This window comes from Balaenoptera acutorostrata, chromosome 1, assembly GCF_949987535.1.
Source record: "Balaenoptera acutorostrata chromosome 1, mBalAcu1.1, whole genome shotgun sequence".
Classification (NCBI taxonomy): domain Eukaryota; kingdom Metazoa; phylum Chordata; class Mammalia; order Artiodactyla; family Balaenopteridae; genus Balaenoptera; species Balaenoptera acutorostrata.
The window spans coordinates 37,179,457-37,202,879 of NC_080064.1; the positions used below are offsets into that span (position 1 = coordinate 37,179,457).

At 46.5% G+C, this 23,423-nt stretch overlaps 1 protein-coding gene across 1 annotated transcript in view; it reads left to right on the forward strand.

The window, feature by feature from the left end:
• Positions 1-23,423, forward strand: part of ARMH1 (armadillo like helical domain containing 1) — a 48,588-nt gene that overhangs the window by 20,710 nt on the left and 4,455 nt on the right. The window contains exons 4-7 of the mRNA XM_057544967.1: positions 2,583-2,651; positions 3,595-3,761; positions 4,729-4,925; positions 7,420-7,504. Coding sequence (XP_057400950.1) covers positions 2,587-2,651; positions 3,595-3,761; positions 4,729-4,925; positions 7,420-7,504 — 514 coding nt within the window. The 5' untranslated portion in view covers positions 2,583-2,586. The remainder of the gene's footprint in view (positions 1-2,582; positions 2,652-3,594; positions 3,762-4,728; positions 4,926-7,419; positions 7,505-23,423) is intronic.

The following is a 23,423-nucleotide window of genomic DNA, read 5'->3' on the forward strand; positions in this document are numbered from 1 at the left end:
AGTAGTTGTGGCACACTGGCTTAGTTGCTCCGTGGCATGTGGGATCTTCCCGGACCAGGGCTTGAACCCGTGTCCCCTGCATTGGCAGGCAGATTCGTAACCACTGCACCACGAGGGAAGCCCAAGCCCTCTTCTTTTCTTACTCAGTCATTGCACTTGTTAACCGAGGCATTGCATCATTCTTCTCCATGTCCTAAGTGCTAATCAGAGCACCCAACATTTAGTGGACACTCAGCCAATGCTTATTAAATGAACCACGCTTTTTTTTTTGGCCACGCTGCACAGCTTGTGGGATCTCAGTTCCTGACCAGAGATTGAACCCAGGCCACAGCAGTGAAAGCCCAGAATCCTAACCATTAGACCACCAGGGAACTCCCAAACCATGCTTTTAATATACAGTTGTATATTCAGTTTCTACACCTGGAATTATTCATAATTTCCTAACTTTTTGTGACCTTGTCATACAGGAGAGAAAAGAGACTGGCTGAAGAGACATAGCATTTTGAATCAGTGACACCCCCCCCCCACTTCTCCTCCCCACCCCTCCAGTTACGGTGGATTTTGAAGGAAAACAAATCAATATAGCATCATTATGTTTTGTAAAATTGACTGCCACCTAATCCCACATTAGCTTCAAAGCCCTTTGTGAAACTTGAACTTCTAGAACCAATCAGTAAAACTAAAGATTTATATATTATAACAAAAATTATTAGTTACCATGTATTGAGTCTTTTTATGCTCTAGGCACTGAACTCTGTGTACCGCATAAATATCTCATTTGAGCCTAACACCAAGCCTAATAGGTATTGGTATCATTCCCCCAACCACCATTTTTTTTTTTTTTTTTTTTTGGCCTCACCGCGAGGCATGTGGGATCTTAGTTCCCCGACCAAGGATCGAACCTGCGGCCCCTGCAGTGGAAGCACGGAGTCCCAACCACTGGACCACCAGGGAATTCAGTATCATCCCATTTTATAGATTAGAAAGATGAGCCTTGGAAAGGTTGAATAATTTACTAGCAGGTGGCAGAGAGAAGGATTAAAATGGGTGGTCTGGCTCCAAAGCCCATGCACCATCCAGGCGACTTCAGTGTATCCTTGCCACGGTCCCACCTCCAACACCATCTGTGTCAATAGCCCACTCCCTCCCTCTGTTTGTCTATAGGCAGGAAGGGCTGACAGTAAGAACCCGGACTCTGAGTTAGGCTGCCTAGGGTCAAATCCCAGTTCCATCAGTTAACTCTGGGACCATGATCAGGTCTTTAAACTGTCTGAGATTGTTTCCTCATGAAGGAAGTGGAAATACTGATAGCACCCACTGCAGGGTGCGCTGAGGGTTAAATGTGACAATGCCAGCGAAGCAGTTAGCACAATGCCTGGCACAATAAATGCTTAGTACTTGTTAGCTACTGCTGATATCGTGGCAAACTTCTAGAACTAATTGCTGGAAATAATGGGCCAGAAATATGTATAATGAAGTGGTTATGAAAATAAGGCTAGCCTGGGACAGAGGAAAAAGGTGACGAAAGTCGGTCAGCCTCGCTGCTAGCTGAAGAAAAGAGGCACTGAGAAGGCATGGAGGCGGAAATGGGGGCTGGGGTTTCAGAGGAGCTGGGTGGCGGGCTGATAGCCTGGCCCCCAGCTAAAACGGCAACGGGCAGGGGAGCCTGGCTCCAGAGCAAACACTGTTTTTGCAGTAAAGAGCCTTTCCTAACGAGCCAATCTGTCTCTACTTCTATTGGCATCCTGGGAACCAGGGTGCAGCCGAGATAATTTGCCTCATGCACCCTCCCTCCCCAACAAAACACCATTACCTCCAACCCATTACATTAGCCTTTATCAGTCTTGGAAACTCTCAGTCATCCTCCATGAGCTGCAATAATTTCAGCTAATTTCTTAAGTGTTCTAAGAGCCTGTGATGTGTTATGAGCCTAGTAATTGTTGACTGGTTCCTTTTCTGTTGTGGCTTGATTTCATACCTTGTATCCGAGCTGATGCGTGCTCTGGGTGCTTTATTACAACGAAGCTTTTTGCAAAAGCTCACATTAAAAAATAACATTAAGTACCAGGGTTGTTTTAAATCAGAGTTTAATTTTTCCACCATCTCCTGTTGTTCTTATTAGGAAGACACACAATTCTTCATAAAGATAGTGACCTCCATTATAAAGCTTTGAGCAAGTACAAAATTGAGAATTAATGATGAAGCTGATTATTTTTAGAGAAGTCCAGGAATGAGGCATAAAGTAATGAACTGGGCTGAGCCCAAGGGTGCAATGGTCATGGCACAGAGAAGCTTCGGAAATTGACCCCCAGCTTTCTTCATGCACCCTCCATTCATCAGAGCCTCTTACTCTCTAGAGAGCATGTCAGAGCCAAAGTGGCTGAACTACCCCAGAAGAGCTTCCTGGAGAACCATGAACATGCCTGCCACCACCCCCCATGCCCCTACCCCTTCAACCTAGTGGCCCCTCTCAGATAAAGGATACAATTCAGCTGTTGGTCATCCTGGGCCATAGGTGGTATTAGGGATCAGACACGAGATGGAAAACCACCCTGAAATTCACTCTTTAACTTGTTGTACAGCTACATGACTGGCTCACGTTTAGATAAGCTGCTCAGGTCCATTGGCATCTTCTTATCAGCTGTAAGCAGGTGAGTTCTGTTCTAGAGAAATTCTGGGGTCTCAGTTGCCTACCGGGCTCATGGTATCCTTGACATTCACACCACATGGGACCTTAGCTTCTAGTTATCAGTGGGTACCTAGTAGCCCTCAGGATGGACCCAGAGATGGTGGCAGCTGTGGTCCTGGTCTAGTTGCTCCTCCATCCCACGTTCTCCATTGATAGTTTGCTAGTCAGCACCCTCTTGGTTGTGACTTACAGAAAACCAACTCATACTGGACCAGGAAAAAGTAGAAATTATTAGACTACTTAACTGAAATGTCCAGAGAGTGGAAATCCATATTTCAGGCCTGACTATATCCAGGGGCTCAAAAAATGTCATCAGTACTTGGTCTCTCCCTCTTTTTCTCCATTTCTCAGTATTTGGTCTCTCCCTCTTTTTCTCCATTTCTCAGCTTTGTTTTCCTCTATATTCATAGGCCTCCATGTGTTGTAGTCCTCAGTACTCCAGACATGCATCCTTCTAGCTCAGTCACACCAAAAAGAGAACATGTCTTTCCCAAGCGTTCCCAAGAAAGTCCCAGGTTTTGAGCCTCATTGGACCAACTTAGGTCACATGCCTGGCCCCAAACCAATTACTGCAGCCAGAAGGATGACCCACCTTCACCTGCTCACCCTCCCAAAACCACATGGCTCGTGAGTGGTGGAGGGGTGATCTCCCATGGGACAGTTGAGGTGCCCTTTCAAGAAGAAGAGACACAGATGCTGGAAATCCAAGCACAGGAAATGGCCATTGTATTTAACTTCTGCATTTCCTTCTGGAAGGAAAATTTCCAAACTATTGTGTCACTTTACCCACGAACATTTCCTGGCTAGGAGGAGTATATGAAGAAAGGTCCTTGAGATTCCTTAGAAAGGTTAGTGTCAAGGAACTTGACAATGTCTTATTTCTACTTTTCTATCCCTCTGGACAGTAATCGATATCTTGTAGAATTTCTTGAGGTTGGAGGGGCCCTAACACTCTTGGAAATACTTGCACTGAAGAAGATCGAGGAGGAGGACAAGAAGGAATCCATCAAGCTACTTCAGGTTATCGCAAACTCTGGCAGGAAGTACAAGGAGCTCATCTGTGAAAGCTATGGTGGGTACCGCGTAGAACGAGGGTGTCACTTCTCCTGTCTCCCAGGGGGCCGCCCCCAGCACTGCTAGAGGAAAATGCATCACGGACCTGGTTGCACAGGAAGCGTTCTGTAGAGTGGACTCACTTAGCTCCTATCCAGATGACCACCAGAAGACCCAGAGTTATGATTTTCTTGATTTATCATTTGCTCAAATCTTTCCATGGTGGTTTTGGAAATACTTCATTTCAAATATATCCTCTTTCATGCATCCATTCAACAAAGATTTGTTGAGCCATTTATGAATAACTCTAGAAATAAGATTGAACTAAAATCGTTGAATATGTATTCTAGGTATATGCTAAGGTGCTGGGAACACAAAGATGAATAAAATACAGTCCTTGTCCTCAAAGAGCTTACAGTGCCGTGAGAAAAGGAAATAACCCGGTAATTTCAGTATGTCCCACCAAGTGGTCTGCTTGAGGTGTGCACAGGAGATGCCATCCCCCACGCATCCCTCTTTAAAGCACTTTCCTCACTGCTCTTTCATCATTTCTCCCCCATGGCCTCTCTCAGCCTCGGTGTATTTATCCTAAAAAGGGACCAATACCTCCCTCTCAGTGTAGTTTCCAGAGCTAGATAAGGTAGTATTTGTCAAAAAACATTTAGTGCTGAGCGCTATCTATGTGTTAGTTATCATACAGCAATCAAAAGTGCAAGTTTTATTTGTGCATTTTGCAGAGCCATTTTAAATTTTAAAACAGATTTTGACAAGCTAACATGCCTATGTTGAAACAAAATCCCCCAGCCACCTAGGCACGAGGTGAAAACAGTAGTGATGCAACATGAGAACAGAGCCTCGATTTTGCTTTAACTGGACAGGCCTGGTTAAATACATCTTAATCCTATTACCTCATATTATGTAACCTTGAGTGAGGATTATTTTCATAAACCCCTTCCAATTTAGCATTTCCTCTCTCCTTTGCTCAGGTGTACGATCCATAGCAGAATTTTTGGCAAAGTCTAAGTCAGAAGAGACCCAGGAAGAAGTGCAGGTTCTGTTGGATTCTTTGATCCACAGTAATCCCAAGTACCAGAATCAAGTGTACAAAGGTCTAATAGCTTTGCTGCCCTGTGCGTCCCCGAAAGCTCAGCAGCTGTCCCTGCAGACTCTCAGGACTGCCCAGGTGAGCCCAGGCTGCATGCTCCGGTGGTTCTGATTCCAACTCAGTAATCTGACAATTACCTTCCACAGTTGCACTCCATGCAGGCATGAGAAACAGAGCTCAGCCTCCCGCTGCATGTCTGCTGTTCCATCAGCGTTACTTCCAGAAGGCCAGGGCAGGGCAGAGAGTTCGTGTCTCCCAGCAGAGTGATTTGTCCTGTTTACTTAAGGATCAGAAAGATGTTGGCAGACTTAAAAGTGGTTGAGACAAGCAGCAAGGATGATGAAAGGACCGTAGAAAAGATTAAAGGAGTCAGTTTGATAGGGAAAGAATCATGGTGCATTTGTAGGCAGCATGTAAGTGAAGAAAGAAGCCAGATCTCCGGTGCTCGGGAAAGCTCCATTTCTCTCGTCTTCTGCCTTCCTCTCGGTGCCCTAGAATGCAGCAAAGTCAGCTTTGGGGCGTGGTGACCACACGAAGACACCATGTAAGGAGGGAATAGAGGCTCCAAGAGAGATTTTGAGATGAATCATCAAAAGCTCTCGGGCTTCCCTGGTGGCACAGTGGTTAAGAATCCGCCTGCCAATGCAGGGGACACGGGTTGGATCCCTGGTCTGGGAAGGTCCCACATGCCGCGGAGCAACTAAGCCCGTGCGCCACAACTACTGAGCCTGCGCGTCTGGAGCCTGTGCTCCACAACAAGAGAGGCCGCGACAGTGAGAGGCCTGCGCACCGCAATGAAGAGTGGCCCCCGCCCTCCGCAACTGGAGAAAGCCCTCGCACAGATACAAAGACCCAACACAGCCAGAAATAAATAAATAATTTTTTTAAAAAAAAGCTCTCAGTAGTACAGCTCCAGGAAGGGCTGGAGGCAGGGAGGCAATTAAGAGACCAAAGAGATGATACGGCCTGAACCGTGGCAGGAAGAATCGAGGTGACCAGGTTGGACAGACATTTCCGGGGCAGAGTGTATGGGACTTGGCGCAGTAAAAGAAAAGGAGTCAAGAAGACGCCAGCTTTGGACTTAGACCACGGGGTGAGTTGTGTGCCACCAAGAGAACAGGAAAAACGGATCTGATTTAGGTTTTGACCCAATAAACTTGATGAGCCTTGGTGGCTCCCAAGTGCCCATCTCAGGAGGCCAAGCTGGTTGCAGAAGATATAGATGGATCACTTGTGCAAAAAATACTGAACCCTGAGCTCCCCTCCTGTAGAATCTGACAGCTTTCGGGTGGCCTTTAAGTTCCCCCAGGCAATTCTGATTCCTAGCTCAATTGAGGAATCACTGCTCGGGACATCTAGTAGAGATGCCCACAGGACAGTAGAAAATAAAAGTCTGAGGCTCCAGAGAGAGATCCGAGATGAAGATGGCAGTTTGGAGTTCATGAACAGAGAAGTGATATCCGAAAGAGTAGAAGTCAATAAGATCACCCAGGTAGAATACACCAACTAAGAAGAAAAGGAACACTGCCAACATTTAAGAGATGAGCTGAGGAAGAAGATCAGCAAAACATCTGATTTTCATTATTGTTTCCAGTTTCCATTTATTAAGTGCCTCCTACATGCCAGGCACTGTGCTCAGGGCTTGCTTACACTGTTTCTTTTAGTCTTCACAGTGGCTGATGGAGACAGGTATTATCATCCCCATTTTAAAGGTGATGCTAACAAGCCTTAGGAGAGTGTTCAGTGACTTATTCAAGGCCACACACTAAGTAGAAGGTGAACATTAAAATCCAACTCTAACTCCAGAGTCCTTATTCTTTCCATATACCACTCTGCCTCCTTGAAAAAGAATGATGGCGGGGGGTGGGGGTGGTGGTGTGATGAATTGGGAGATTGGGATTGACATGTATACACTGATGTGTATAAAATGGATGACTAATAAGAAAAAATAAATAAATAAAAAACATTAAAAAAAAAAAAAGAAAAAGAATGATAAGCCATAAAAGAAGAGGAAAACACAGGGCTGTGAAAAATAAGGGAAAAGAGTTTCAAGAAGAAGGACATGGACTTCCCTGGTGGCACAGTGGTTAAGAATCCACCTGCCAATGCAGGGGACACGGGTTCGATCCCTGGTCCGGGAGGATCCCGCGTGCCGCGGAGCAGCTGAGCCGGCATGCCACAACTGCTGGGCCCGCACACCTGGAGCCTGTGCTCCGCAGCTGGGGAGGCCGGCGCACCGTGTCGAGGAGTGGCCCCTGCTCACCGCAACTAGAGAGGGCCCACGCACAGCAACGAAGACCCAACGCAGGCAAAATAATTAATTAATTAATTTTAAAAGAGAGAGAGCTCTCCCTCCCTACTAGTATGCAAAAAATTGACTATAATGTTAAAAAAAAAAAAAAAGAAATTAACCTCTCGGGTGCAGGGCCAGGGCCCAGTGACTCACTGCTGCCCCCCTCTCCTCATTCAGCTAAGGCTTCCCGGCTGTTTGGAAGCCAGCTTTTCACTTCTCCCAGGTGGACTAGACGGAAAGGAAAGAGTAACCGCCTTGTCCTGCTGTCTTTCTTGCCAGTCGATCATCGGGACAACACACCCCGGCATTGTGGACGGCGTGCTGAAGGTGCTGCGCACTATGCACCTGGAAGTCCAGTATGAAGGTAGGGGAGGCGGCCGGGTCTGCTCCAGATGGCAGAAGGTGGCCATGAGAGCTAGGCAGCTTTGCTCTGAGACGTTTTCTCCTATTCACAAAGAGCCTGATTGAGTGTCCTAGACAGCCTCGGCAGACGGAAGGTGCTGGCTCTGTACTGATGGGCAAGTTATTCAGAAAACGACAGTCACGTTCTGTGCCTGGAATCAGCCACATGCTCTAGCAGTTGTTAGAATGTGCCTGGGTCCAGAGCTGGCTCTGGTTCCCAGACTTATGTGGCACTTCCCCTCCAAACAGAAATCACCCTGGGGACTGTTCTTCTAAGAAACTAGATTGGGTAATGGTAGTATTAATAAGTTTTCATTTATTGAGTATGCCTATGTGCCAGCCACTTCCCATGCATTGCTCCATTTAATTCTCAAAATAACCACAAGAGTATAGATTCTGGTACATATTAGGTATTCAAATGTTCAAATGAATGAATGGTGGGGGTCGGCATTTTTATGTTTTTCAAGCTAAAGCACTGAAACACAGAGAGATTAAGTATGCTTCCCAAAGTTACACAGCTGACCAGATTCAAACCAGATCTCTCTGACTCCAAAGCCTATGCTTTTAACATGCAGCACATGGCAGGTGTTTCCAGGATGTTATTTCCTTCCCTGCTCTTACGATGGTTCAGAGAAGGGAGATTCTGTTTTCAACAGGAGAGATCAAGGAAAGGTTCTCTGAGAAGGTGGTATTTGAGCTGAGCCTTGAAAAATGGGAAGGTAGAAAGCAGAGAAGGGCATTCTGGAAAGGGGAATGGTGTAAAGGAAGGCCCAGACACAGGGAAGTACAAGATGTGTCTGGGGAGTGGCATGGAGATCATTTGGTGGAGGTTTGGTAGCGGTCTCGGTCTAGGAAGACCTAGGAAGGTAGGCCAGGACCAGATCATGGAGCACCTTGAATGTCAGATGGAATAGCAGGCCAGAGCCACAGGGAGACTTTAGGCTGGAGTTGTTCAGACAACAAAATGGAATGTGCTGATCTAGCAGGATAGAGAGGCCCCAGAAAGAGAGAGGAGAGACAGGACTGGGGACCGCCTGGGTGTGGAGAGTGAGATGGCACATGAAGGGGGAATGGGCCTAGCCGAGGAGGCCAGGGCAGGGAGACCCATAAGGCAGGAAGGGTCTGGGTGGCACTACATATCGGGACTTCTGTGCCCAGGATGACAGGCTGAGCCCCAGGTCCAGGAAGCCTAGGAGGGTCAGAAGGAGGAGGCCGGTACCTGGGTTAAGGTATACAAGTGAGACCCTGGGGATCAACAAAGGCCTGGCGCTCACTCCCAACCTAGATGGTTTTTTGGAGGCAGTGTTGAGATTGAATGCCCACCTTATCTTTCCTTCAGCAGCACTGTCAACTTTGTATTTGTTTGACCCCTGTGGGGGTACATGGACTCCTGTGTTGGGAAGTAATGCTATGTTGGAATCGGTTACCAGCTGGAGCAGAGCCTCCTAGCTGGGGAGGAGTTGCCAGTGAGCGGGTGGAGTGGTAGAGGCACCTAAGTCAAGGTCAGGCCCAGCAGCAGAGTTGTTGCTGGCATTGGAGCAAGGGGGTGAGCTGGCGGTGGAATCATGTCAGGAGGCTTAATCAAACAACCCCGAGGAGACTAGATTGGGTGGCGCTGTGACCTCCCTCCCCTCACCCAACTTCCACGTGGCAAAGTGACCATTCTGTCACTTCCCCCCTTAAGCATTTCTTCTCTGAGGGCTTCCCTGACCTGCCTTCACCCCTGCCCAAATGTCAGCCTCCTTCCTTTTTACCATCTTGCTCCCTCCTCCCCCCCCAGCACCTGCCTCCATTGGAGCAGTTATCTCCAGAACGGTAACTGCCCTTTACATAGACTGTGCACGTTTCCATGCAGCTCTCATAGTTTTTGTCCTTATACCCCCAGCACAGTCCCCAGCGTATGTTAGGTCCTCGGTACGTGTTTGTTGAGTGCGTGAGGGAGGGAGGGAGTCCTGCACATGCATACTGTATTAGTGACTACTTGCCTAAATGCCTTCCCCTCTGAGCAGCTTCAGGGCGCGGACAGGGTCTGATTCATCTCTTTTTCCAGCTCAGGGCCTGGCATATAAAGGGTGGTGTGCAGTAGAAGTTTGTTGAATAAATTTATGAAGAAATGGCTTTGCTTCAGTTTCGCTGATGAAGTCCTCCAGAGTTGAACTGGCCCAGCTTCTTCCCATATCAGGCCCAATCTAGAGTCCCGCTGAGTTTATTATGTAACAACTGACTCTCACAGAGGCAGCAGGAGCATGAATTGTCACTGCCTTTTTGGTTTGATGTCTGCTGGTGTGAAACTGTGCTCCTCAAAATAATTTCAGATAAGCCAGACTCGTAACAGGGGTACAAGAAATGTCTGTTGAATGAAAGAATTATTCTTTTTTACCGGGCACTTCAAAATAGTCTTCGTGTCCCTGGGAATATAGAGCATGCATGTGCATGGATCGTCCACTAGGGGGAACTATTTCACATGATTGGTGGGGTGGAAGTTAAGGGCAAGAATATGGTTCTCAGTTTCCACAGTGACTCCTCCAAAGGCAGGGGAGGGAAAGTCTGACAGGTCTTAGGTGGGGCCTAACAGTGACGACCGGAGAGGATCAGAGGTGAATTTCTCTGAGCTTGAGGACACCAAATTGCAAGACCAAGGTGGAGCCCCCCCAGGATGGTGGCAACATCAGGGGGAGCCAGTGATATAGCTGGCTATAGCCAGTGAAGGGACTAAGCTTTGTAAGGGCTTGATTTTAAAAACAAGTATTAATTGAACATCTGTGGTGTGCCAAGTACTAGGGTTTTGTTTGTGTTTGTTTGTTTGTATTTGAGGAGAAAAAGGGATGGTTTGGAAGGAGGAAGTTACGGAGGCCGTGCTCTCTACCCTGCGTGCTGCATGGGGCGGGGGACGATATCCTTCCCTGAGAAGTCTCCAGGGAAAGTGGATTCTCAGGGGGAGTCCTGTGAAAACAGGAGGTGGAGAGGCTCAGTGGGCCTGGTGACCCTTTCCCTCGCAGTGGGCGTCTGTGATGGAGGAGCCAGGAGATGACCTCACCTCCTTTTCCATTGAGACCTTCCCACCTCCACACCTACCAGCCTGCCTGGCCTGTCACCCACCTCCTCTACTCTCTTTCCCATTACAACAGAGTGTCCCTACTGCCGTCACAGGCCACCTCCTTGACCCCAAGTTCCCCTCCAGCTCCTCATTTTTCCATTTTCTTCCATCATATTGGGAATAAAATTTGAAATACCTTGTTTTTTCAGCCCAGATGGCTAAGTGGAAGCTGTGTGTCTTAAGTGACTCTTTACTTTCTGAGAGTTCTTAGGGCCAAGGCACAGGGTTCAGAGGACAAAAAGGGGAAGGAAGGTAGGAGATGATAAGGCTCTCGAGCAGAGGGGTGGGGGTGTATTCTGGCTACCTATTTCTTATAACAAGCCACCTCAGTTTTAGTGTTGTAAAACTGTCACTATTTTATTCTCACATATTATGTAGGTCAGGAATTTGAACATGACACAGCAGAGATGGATTATCTCTGCTCCATGATTTCCAGGGCCTCAGTTGGAAGACAGCTGGGACCGCAGCAGGAGCTCAAGTGAGGCTAATGAGGATCACTCTTACTGATTTTTCCTTTTGTCTCGGGCTCCAATATGGCTCCATGTGGCACTCTTACTGTTTTTATTTAACATTTTGATAGGTCGTTCTTCATTCATTTTTTTGCATTGATTTTTTTAATTGCATTAAAAAGTATCTACCTTGATTACTGGATTTTGATCTCTCCCTTAAATTTTGCATCAGAGGCAACTTGGTCTTTCCTCACCCAAGACCAAGCCTTGAGCAGCATAAGGAGGCTGGGATCTTCTGGGTCTTGAAGGTGGGACTCAGAGCTGGGACTGTGCACTGCAGCACCTACATGTGGCCTCTCCCTGTAGCTTAGGCTTCTCTCAGCTTGGTGGCCAGATTCCAAGAGGAATCCTGAGTGAGCTTCCAAGACATTCCAAACCAAAGCTGCATAGCCTTTCTTGACCTAGCTTTATTTTTTTAATAAATTTATTTATTTTATTTATTTTATTTTTGGCTGTGTTAGGTCTTCGTTGCTGTGTGCAGGCTTTCTCTAGTTGCAGCAAGCGGGGACTACTCTTTGTTGCGGTGCGCAGGCTTCTCATTGCAGTGGCTTCTCTTGTTGCGGAGCACAGGCTCCAGGCAAGCGGGCTCAGTAGTTGTGGCTCGCAGGCTCTAGAGCACAGGCTCAGTAGTTGTGGCGCACGGGCTTAGTTGCTCCACGGCATGTGGGATCTTCCCAGACCAGGGCTCAAACCCGTGTCCCCTGCATTGGCAGGCGGATTCTTAACCACTGTGCCACCAGGGAAGCCCAACCTAGCTTCTTAAGTCACATAGCGTCACTTCCTGGCCAGATTCAAAGAAAGCAAGTAGATCCCACATCTTGATGGGAGGGGGGGTCAAATAATTTTGTGGCCAAGTTTTAAAACCACTGCAGTGGGCCGTGTGGCAGCTGGGGCACATATGTTGTGGTGACTCCATGTCTGTCTAGGTGGGATAAGCTTCTCTTTCTTCCTTTTTCTCCCCTTTCTCCATATTTTCATGCAGTTTCCTGAAATACGTTTGTCTGGCCAAGCTGGATTTTGTAACATTTTATCTCCTCCATACCCATGCAGGGGCCCCTGGAGGAGGGGTGTGTCAGGAAGCCCCATGTTGAAGGTCATGGGGAAATCCCTGCCCTTCCAGGTTCCTACAAAAGAGTGGAGGAGGAAACCTGGGGCCAAGTAATGGCTTTCTGTTCCCCACTGCAGCAGATTCTGATTGCCCATTCTTGTCTGTTCTTCACTTTGAAATAGAAATAACCAGGGAAAGGGTTCTGACACTTACATCCGCTAATTTCTGAGGATGGTTTGGTTTTGGTTTTTTTTCATAGAATTAAGACTTCAGAATTTCTTTTAATGATGATCCCTTTCAATCTAAAAGAGTCAAAATTAAAATTAAGGGAGGACTTCTCCAAAGTGGTCCTGCCTGGAATTTATCTCCATTTATAATGGCTGTGAAGTGAAAAATGGCAGTTTCCTCCCAAGGAGGGTTGCTATTCCAGGAATTAGTGGCAGGCAGGGACTTAATCATGACGAGCAGTCTAAAGCCACAGAAGTATTCACTCACTGGTCTCCCTCCCTGGAGAAGAGAAATGTCAAAGTCACAAAGTTTTTTGGAAGGAGAAGTTAATTCTGTTGGGAATTTGAAATATATATGTGTGTGTGTAAATATATTAGTATCTGTTACAAATAAATTATTGCCTTAGGAACATAAAAATTACTATGTATGACTTAATTAGAAACAGACGAATCATTGTAAATTAATTTGCCAAGTGTATGCTCACCCAAAAATCAACTGGCCAGATGACCAGTTTGCTGAGTACCCAATTCACCAAATTACCAGTTTACTGAAAATGTTTACTTTAAATGTTTAAAATATTTAAAGTGTATAGCAGTTCCTCTTGGTTGTAGGTAGGGCCTAAGAGAGCTGGGAGAAGCCGGAACTTCTGAGTTCTCAGGGGTCTCAGCCTCTCTCTGCCCCTCAGTACCACTTTCTGCCCTTGGTTGGTCCCCTTCTCTGACCCTTGCCCTCCCTTTCTCTGCCCCACCCCCTCCCCATCCCCTCTTCTCCCAAGGATGGGCAGTCTAGGCCATGTAGCATGGTGACCTCCAGCAAGTTTCCTCACCAGGTTCCCCCTCCTTGCCCCTACTCCCTGCCACTGCAACTACAGAGAGCTTGGGCAGAGACAAATGAAGATTCCTTAAAATGCTGCTATGAAGGCCACATGAAAGGCATTATATTCAAACTTTGCAGAAATCCGCAAAAGCTGTTAAATCAGTCCATCTATATTCATTACCTATTGCTATATAACAAATTACCCTAAAACAGAGCGACTAAAAAAAATAAACATTTATTATCTCCCACAGTTTTTGTGGGTCAGGAATCTGGGAGCAGCTTAACTGAATGATTCTGGCTCAGAGTGTGTCATGAGACTGCAGTCAGGCGGTCAGCTGGGGCTGTGGTCATCCGAAGGCGTGATCAGGTCTGGAGGACAGGCTTCCAGGGTGGCTCACTTACACGCCTGGCAAGTTAGTGCTGGTTGTTGGCAGGAAGCCTCCGTTCTTCACCATGTGGACCTCGCTATAGGGCTGCTTGAGTGTCCTGACATGTCAGCTGGCTTCTCCCAGAGCGAGTGATCCAAGAGAGAGCAAAGAGGAAGCCCCAATATCTTTCATAATCTAATCTCAGAAGTTGCACATGTCACTTCTGTTTTACTCTATTCATTGGAAGCCAGTCACTAAGTTGAGCCCACACTCAAGGGGAGAAGAATTGGGCTCCACCTCTTGAAAGGAAACATACTAAAAACTTTGTGGACATATTTTAAAACCACTGTACCATCTGATAAAAATTGCTGAAAATTTAACAAATAGCTATAAGAAACAAGTTTATGGTAAAATGGAAATGTTTGTGAATTTGGAAAAATGGTCATTTGGAGAATAATTTTTTTTCTAATTGACCTACAACCTACGATTAACTTGACATGCTCATAAAATGATCATGTTTCCTATAGTGAAGTTGGAAGTGTGGCTTATCAGCCACAAAGTACAACAGCAGGATTCATGGCTAAGCGAACTGCATTCACTGACACAGTGGACTCCTCTAGAAATGTTATTGCAGGGAAACAGTGGCCCTAAGTGACCAAACAGGACAGACACAGACAAGTCTTCAAATGTGTAACATCTCTTCCCCTCTCCTCCAGAGACCTGGAGAGACTGGCGATGGGCAAGAACATCATTGTTAATTTTCCTGAGGTTCTTTGTTCTGTGAAGTTATGTAGATTCCTAATACAAAGAAGTATGATTGGGACTTCCCTGGTGGTCCAGTGGCTAAGACTCCGCACTCCCAATGCAGGGGGCCGGGCTTTGATTCCTGGTCAGGGACATACCCTGACCACCACCCCTCCCCTCACCCTCTGGAAACCATCAGTCTTGTCTCTATGGATTCATCTATTCCAGATATTTCATAAAAGTGGAATCATACAATATATGAACTTTTTATCAGGTTTCTTTTGCTTAGCATACTGTTTTCGAGGTTCATCTATGTGGTAGCATGTATCAGTACTTTATTCTTTTCTTTTCTTTTCTTTTCTGTTTCGGTTGTGCTGCACGGCTTGCAGGATCTTAGTTCCCCAGCCAGGGATTGAACCCAGGCCACCACAGTGAAAGCACTGAGTCCTAACCACTGGACCACCAGGGAATCCCAGTACTTTGTTCTTTATTATGGCTGAATAATATTCCATTGTATGGATATACCACAATTTGTCTCTCCATTCATCTGCTGATGGACGTTTGAGCTGTTTCCACCTTTTGGCTATTGTGAATAGTGCTTCTATGAACATACGTGCACATGTATTTGTTTGAGTGCCTGTTTGCAATTCTTTTGGGTATACATCTAGGAGTGGATTTGCCAGGTCATATGGTAATTCCATTTAATCTTTTGAGGAACCGTCAAACTGTTTTCCACAGCAACTGAACCATTTTACATTCCCACCAGCAATGTTTGAGTGTTCCAATTTCTCCATATCCTTGCCCACACTTGTTATTGTCCAGATATATATACATAGCCATCCTAGTGGATATGGAGTGGTGGTACCTCATTGCAGTTTTGATTTGCATTTACCTAATGACTAAAGATGTTGAACATCTTTTCGTGTGCTTGTTGATGTTTATGTTTCTTCCTTGAAGAACTATCTATTCAAGTCCTATGCCCATTTTAAAACTTGGGTTGTCTTTTTGCTGTTGAATTGTAAGAGTTCTTTATATATTCTGGATACTAGAATGGTTTCTCCCACTCTGTTGTTATCTTTTCACTTTTTTGATAATGTACTTTGTTGGTTTACTTTTAAATAACTTAAGTTTTTCATTCATTCATTTACTTATTCAACAAGAGCAGGCACTGGGCTGGGCACTGTGTATATAGTGACAAATGAAACAAAGTCCCTGTTGTCCTAGAACTTTGTTACAGAAGCAATAATCATAGTAATAATAACTGGTGATCACTACCAGTGACTGAGGATGACTATGTGCCAGGCACTGTTCTAGCTCTTTCATCGTCTCCAGTGACGGTCAGGATAATTCTGAGGAGTACGTAGTATTATCATCCCCGGTTTACAGGTGAGGAAACTGAGGCACAGAGCAATTAAATAGCCTGTCCAAAGTCTCAAAGATGTTAAGCGGGAAAGTTGTGGGTCACACCCAGACAGTCTGACTCCTGCACCCATCTTCTCACCACCACACTCTCTTGTCTCCCCAGTGTTACGAGAACAAGACTTTCTTCTTTGTTTTTGCCAGTTTTGAGCAGCACACAAAACCTGAGGATAGACATCATTATTATTACAATAAAACATATTTTTAAAAATTATGTGTCTCAGCTTCATGCCCTTCACAAGGTCAAGCAAATACTAAAAGATTTCATTTTTAAAACTACAGCTTTTGCCCTGTAGAACCTTGTGCCTTTGTTTCCTCCTCTGACTTGACACGGGGAGTAGTGTCAGCCTTTCCTGTGTAAGAGGCACAGGTCCTGTGTAACTTCAATGAACAACGGTCACAAGGCTCTGACACTAAAGGACAGTTTCACATAAAAACCTACTGAATGTTTTTAAAAGATACATTATTTCTCCAAAATTACATGAGCCCTTCAACTGCGACACTTTACTTAGCATTTATAAGTTTTATTATACAGTCTTCCAGAGTTTTTTTAAAAATAGAAAGTCCTTGGGAAAAACTTGGTTCTAATTGCCCAGTTGGCCTGGCCCTAAACACTGTGTCCGCCAGGGCCTGATACTGTCTCCCCTCACCCCACGCTGCACCTGGTGTGGGGTGTGCCGCTCGGGTGACAGGGCTGGTTGGGCTTGGCGAGACCGGCCCAGAAGGGCAGATACCAATGGGAGACACACCTTGGTAATTATTGATTCAGCAACAGGTATACCACCATAGCGCGTAACACTATGTTGCTTGGCTTTTTTTTCTTTTTAATAAATTTATTTACTTATTTATTTATTTTGGCTGCGTTGGGTCTTCATTGCTGTGCCCGGGCTTTCTCTAGTTGCAGCGAGCGGGGGCTACTCTTCGATGCGGTGCGCGGGCTTCTCACTGCGGTGGCTTCTCTTTGTTGCGGAGCACGGGCTCTAGGAGCGCGGGCTGCAGTAGTTGTGGCACACGGGCTCCGTAGTTGTGGCTGGCTGGCTCTAGAGCGCAGGCTCAGTAGTTGTGGTGCACGGGCTTAGTTGCTCCGTGGCATGTGGGATCTTCCTGGACCAGGGCTCGAACCCGCGTCTCCTGCTTTGGCAGGTGGAGTCTTAACCACTGCGCCACCAGGGAAGTCCCTTGCCTGGCTTTTTTAAACAAAATACTGCATAAAATATATTTTTAATGTTTCAACTTTGGGCTTTGAACAGGATGACCTGGCACTGGTCTTTTCCTTACAACAGCGCGATTTGCCCAACTTATTCATAACCCAACTCTGCTGGAAAAGGAAGCAAAGCTGTGTCTGGATGGCACTGAGGTGCACTTCTTTAGTGTGGCCAGCAGGTGGCAGTCTTGTCTGGATGTGAGGACAAAGAACGGGGGCACTGGTTTTCCCGGGCTCTAGGACCAAAGAATTGTAAAACCAACCTCATCAGTGCTGAGTGCCTTGGAAACGGTTGCCTGACAGAGCCACAATTCCCAGGTGCCATGCCATTTCTGAGGCACGTCTGCCACATGAATACGAAGTCCGCTGCTACAGCTCTATCTCCCATTCACTGCAATTCCCTGGGCAAGTCTTTGTTCTGGGTTTCTGCATCTATCAAACAGGTGATCACAGAGCTTTCTTCTGGTGCTGACAGGCTGTGGGCTGCGTGGTTCCTCTTTGGATTGGAGGAATCCTTCCCCTTGCACTCCAGTTTCCATCGAGTGTCGGTGGCACGCTCCTTGCATCTGTTTTGTTTACTGCAGTTTCAGTCAGCGCTGGTGCTGACTGTAGCTGACACGTACCCAATCTGTTATTTGTCCTATGAATGGGCATGGGTCCTGCAGAGCTGCTTCTCAGCCTCACTGGGCATGAACTCTCAAACTACAAACCCTCCTGATCCCATCCTCCTCCCTGAGGACTCTGATCCCTTCCTTCCCAGACCCCACACTTTCCTGTCTTCCTCCTATCTCTCTGGAAACTATTTCTCAGCCCTTCACACATCCCTTTTCCTCCACCAGTCCCTTAAGTGTTGGTTTCTTTTTCTCCTAGGAATCAATCCAAGGTCTTCTTCTCTTCTCTTCCTTTTGATTCTGTGGTACCTCATCCACTCCCATGGTTTTAATTACCACCTATAATGATAGAAACAATAATAGCTCACTTTTATAGAGTATTGACTATATACTGAGTACTGCTCTAGCTCATTACTCATTTAGTCCTCACAACAAGCTGATGAGGCAGATATCACTATTATTCCCATTTTATGGATGAAGTGCAGAGTGGCTGAGTGACCACTGTGCAGCTCAGACCTCTCTCCTGAGCCTGAGAGCCTGACCCTCATACCCACTTGCCTTCTGGACATCTCCCCTTGGATGTCACTGACCATGTTCAGAATTAGACTCCTGCTGTCATACAGAGTGAAGTAAGTCAGAAAGAGAAAAACAAATACCGTATGCTAACACATATATATGGAATCTAAAAAAAAAAAAAAAATGGTTCTGATGAACCTAGGAGCAGGACAGGAATAAAGACGCAGATGTACATAATGGACTTGAGGACATGGGGTGGGGGAAGGGTAAGCTGGGACGAAGTGAGAGAGTGGCATTGACATATATACACTACCAAATGTAAAATAGATAGCTAGTGGGAAGCAGCTGCATAGCACAAGGAGATCAGCTCGGGGCTTTGTGACCACCTAGAGGAGTGGGATAGGGAGGGTGGGAGGGAGACGCAAGAGGGAGGGAGACGCAAGAGGGAGGGGATATGGGGATATATGTATGCATATAGCTGATTCACTTTGTTATACAGCAGAAACTAACACAACATTGTAAAGCAATTATACTCCAATAAAGATGTTAAAAAAAAAAATTAGACTCCTGGTATTCCTGCTCCAAACCTTTCATTCTCCGAGGTCCCAATCTCAGCAAAAAGCATCCAATCATCCAGGTTAGACATGTGGGTAATTGTCATCTCTTCCTGCTTCCCACCTTCAACCAACTTCTAAAAAGACCAGTCAACTGTAATTCCTTAACATCATTCAGATCTGTTCTGCCTTCTCCATTCTGTCTCCACTGCTATAATTCAGGTCTTTGTATTTCTCACATCTACACTGATCTCCATCTCTCCAGCATGGTACCCACACAGTCTATTTTCCTGGTCCTCCACCAGAGAGGTTGCAGTGGAGCTTAGTTTAACGGTGAAGAATATGAGGTTTGGAATCCAACAGAGTTATTTCACTACTCATTAGCTGTTTGACTGTGGGCAAGCTTGTCAATCTTTCTGAGTCTTAGTCTTCCCTGAAATGAAAGATGAGAAAACATCTGCTCTAGAGGGTACTTGGCACATGCAAAGCCTCCAGAAGCTGGGGCTGGCCTGCCTACACAGCCTTAGCTCTCACTCCATGACCCACCACGCTGCGTCCCAGCCAGACCCCCCTGCTTGCCTGGCTACCAGAGTGGCACACACTATCGAATATGGCACTCGCCACATTCTCCCTCCCAGTCCTTCCCTTCTCCCCATGGCCTTGCCAGTTCATGTGCCACCTTCTCCAGGGAAGTCTTCTCCTGATTCTCTATCCCCCATGCCCTCAACAGGCCCTCACACCAGCCTGGCTTCCTTTGTGTTCCCATGGCTCTTTTAACACCAAATCATAAATGCCAATTTCTTTACTGGTACTCGCCAATGGACTGTGTCGTCCCTGAGGGCAGGGATTGTATGTTAGTCCTCCTCATAGCCCAGGGATCCGGCACAGAGAAGATGCTCAATAATCATTTTGTTAGATGAATGAATCAGCCAATGAATAAATCAGTTTCTGCTTCAATTTAGGACAGTTGGGGGTTGTCAACACCACAGGCTTCAGGCAAAGCTGCCAATGGCAGCAGTCTCCTGTTCCCTTTGCTTTCTGAATGAGTCCGCTATGCTAATTCGCACAGTGTATAGAGTTGTAACTGGCTGTGGTTCTTGTGGAGATATTTGGGCAGGGACTAGCACTTCCACTTTGGGTATAAACAGTGGCACCTGTGAAATTTAAAACTCAATCAAAAGTGATTCAGTGGGGGCTTCCCTGATGGCGCAGTAGTTAAGAATCTGCCTGCCGGACTTCCCTGGTGGCGCAGTGGTTAAGAATCCGCCTGCCAATGTAGGGGACACAGGTTCGAGCCCTGGTCCAGGAAGAAACCACATGCCGCGGAACAACTAAGCCCGTGTGCCACAACTACTGAGCCTGCGCTCCGGAGCCTGCGAGCCACAACTACTGAAGACCACGCACCACCATGAACAGTAGCCCCCGCTCACCGCAAATACAGAAAGCCCGCGCGCAGCAATGAAGACCCAACGCAGCCAAAAATAAATAATAAATAAAATAAATAAATTTAAAAAAAAAAAAAAAGAATCTACCTACCAATGCAGAGGACACAGGTTCGATCCCTGGTCCGGGAAGATCCCACATGCCGCAGAGGAACTAAGCCTATGCACCACAACTACTGAGCCTGTGCTCTAGAGCCTGTGAGCCACAACTACTGAGCCCGAGTGCCACAACTCCTGAAGGCAGCGCGCCTAGAGCCCATGTTCTGCAACAAGAGAAGCCACCCAATGAGAAGCCCACGCACTGCAAAGAATAGTAGCCCTCGCTCGCCACAACTAGAGAAAAGCCCATGCGCAGAAACAAAGACCCAACACAGACAAACATAAAAGTAAATAAATAAGTTTATATTTTAAAAAAACAGTGATTCAGTGGGGAATTCCCTGGCGGTCCAGCAGTTAGGACTCGGTGCTTTCACTGCCGCAGACCGAGATTGATCCCTGGTGGGGGAACTAAGAACGAACAAGCCGAGTGGCACGGCCAAAAAAACCCAAAAAAACAAAAGTGATTCAGTGAATAAATCTTCATTTTGCCAAGGATCCCCATACATCATCAAGGAGCAGACACGTAATCAGTGAAGCCTCAAGCATTTAGTGCAAAGTGAAGAGGCAGAACCAGGGAGTTGTCTCCTGGAGCGCTTGGTCCCATGTGGGCAGAGAATGCCATTGGTGGTCAGGGAAATTTCATTAAAATATCCTCATCCATTCATTTTTTTACCCTGAAGTTTCACCTAGCCACTTCTTGCCGCAGGAAAAGCTATCTGAGGCACAGGCTGGCATTTTCTCCAGGGCATCCTGGCACTAAGGTGCCACCAGCTTGTGCCTGGGAAGAGCCCAGCTACTACTGAGAGCTGTGCTGCAGCTGACCAGGCCCCTATAGTCAGAAATGAGGAGGAGCCAACCACTCAGACCCCAAAACCAAGCAGCACTAATTCAAGAAAAAGGAAGAAAAGGTTTCACAACCAAACAATAAAAGAACAAGTGAGAAAGACCTGGGGACTGCAGGCACCAGGCTATAGCTGCCAAGTGGCCAGAGGCATCCCAGGCTGCATTTTTATCCAGGTGGGAGAGTGTCTGGGTGAAGACGGGGAGGCTCAGTGTCCTGGTCCCTTTCCCTCCACAGGGTTGCTGGCTCTGTGATTCCAAATTAGAACCATATCTGAGCAATAAGAGGTTGGGGTAGGGTGTAGTTGGGATTATGAGGGCTACCCCAGGAGACCTGGATGAAAGAGAAAGTGCAGAAGCAGTGGCCAGCTGTTTCTGAATCAGGTTGGCCCACAGAGGAAAGGGGCTGTCCCAGAGGCCTGTCCCCAGGGTACCAGGCACTGGAAGGGGTGGCACCAGACATCCTTGAGGATCTTCCTCGTGGGAGAGTAGCTCTTTGATTCTGTGATTGGGAAGAACAGGCTGAGACCAACTGGGGTTCATTCCAGGAATGCAAGGCTGGTTCAATACCCCAAAGTCAACCAATTTTACCTACCAAATTAACAGACTAAAGAAGGAAAATCACCTTATTGTATATCAATCATTGCAGAAAATGCATGTGACAAAATTCAAAACTCATTCGTAATTTAAAATTCTCAGAAAAATAGGACTAGAGAAGAGCTTCCCCGGGAACTCCCTGGCGCTTCAGTGGTTAGGACTCCACACTTTCACTGCCAAGGGCCCGGGTTCAATTCCTCGTTGGGGAACTACGATCCCACAAGCCATGCGGCACGCTGGAAAAAAAAAAAAAAAAAAGGAAAAAAAAGAAAGGGTGAGAGAAGAACTTCCCCAGCTTGATAAAAAGCATCTACAAACAAAAAATCTACAGCTAACATTATACTTAAGAACGAAAGACTGAATGCTTTCCCCCTAAATTCAGGAACAGAGCCACTGTGTCTGCTAAAGGATTACTTCTAGCAAAAGAAAAATAATCCTAGGAGACAATTCTCTACAGGTCTTTCACGTTTCTGCACACCTTGTAAATGAAATACTTACTGTTCTTTGTTCCAGACTATCTTTTCAAGGATGTTTGTTTAGCGAAGAGCTTTGGAAAATAAAGATAGTTTCGGGACTTCCCTGGTGGCGCAGTGGTTAAGAATCTGCCTGCCAATGCAGGGGACACAGGTTTGATCCCTGGTCCGGGAAGATCCCACAGGCCATGGAGCAACTAAGCCTGTGCGCCACAACTGCTGAGCCTGCGCTCTAAAGCCTGCGAGCCACAACTACTGAGCCCGCGTGCCACAACTACTGAAGCCCGCGCGCCGGGAGCTCGTGCTCCGCAACAAGAGAAGCCACCTCGATGAGAAGCCCGCGCACCGCAACGAAGAGTAGCCCCCGCTCGCCGCAACTAGAGAAAGCCCGCGCGCAGCAACGAAGACCCAGTGCAGCCAAAAATAAATGAATAAATAAATAAATAATAAAGTCCATAAGTTAGAAAGAAAGAGGAAAGAAAAGAAAGATAGTTTCCCCTTTAGAGCAAAGGGCAGGCATGCTTACTGAGTGCTATATAACACTCAGGTTCTCTGAAATCAGGGTTCCTCTTTGTAATAAAATCCATTGCATAAGCAGGCATTCATCTGTGTTACTCCCATGGGACTTGGGGGCAAAGGGAACTGACGCAAAAAGAGAAAACCCATATGATCAATATGAAGACCATAAAAGGAGACATCATTATAGATGGTACATTCATTAAAATCATTTTGTTAATGACATAATGAAAACTTCTTGCAATATGTTTGAAAATTTAGGTGAAAACCGCGAGAAAACATAATTTACCAAAACATACTCGAGAAGTAGAAAACCCAAATTGTAATTCATTTTTTCCATAAGACCAGAAGCTGCAGAGAATTCTATCAAACATTCAAGAAAAAATTCTAGTCTTAAACTCTTCCAGAGATGAGAAGAAGATAGTACATCTTTTCCAAAAATCCCTTTCACGGATTTTCCTGGAGGAGTGGCCATAGCACAGGAATAGACAGCAGTCTCGGAGAGTTACAATCAGTTAAGGAGAGAGTGGCAAATGTAGCTAAGTGTACTCTGGTCTCTCTTCAGATCACTTGTCCTTTTCTTTCTCTTTCGGCTGCGTTGGGTCTTCGTTATGGTGCGCGGGGGTTCTCGTTGCAGTGGCTTCTCTTGTTGTGGAGCGCTGGCTCAGCAGTGGAGGCACGCGGGCTCAGTAGTTGTGGCTCGCGGGCTCTAGCGCGCAGGCTCAGTAGTTGTGGCGCACGGGCTTAGTTGCTCCGCGGCGTGTGGGATCTTCCCAGGCCAGGGCTCGAACCCGTGTCCC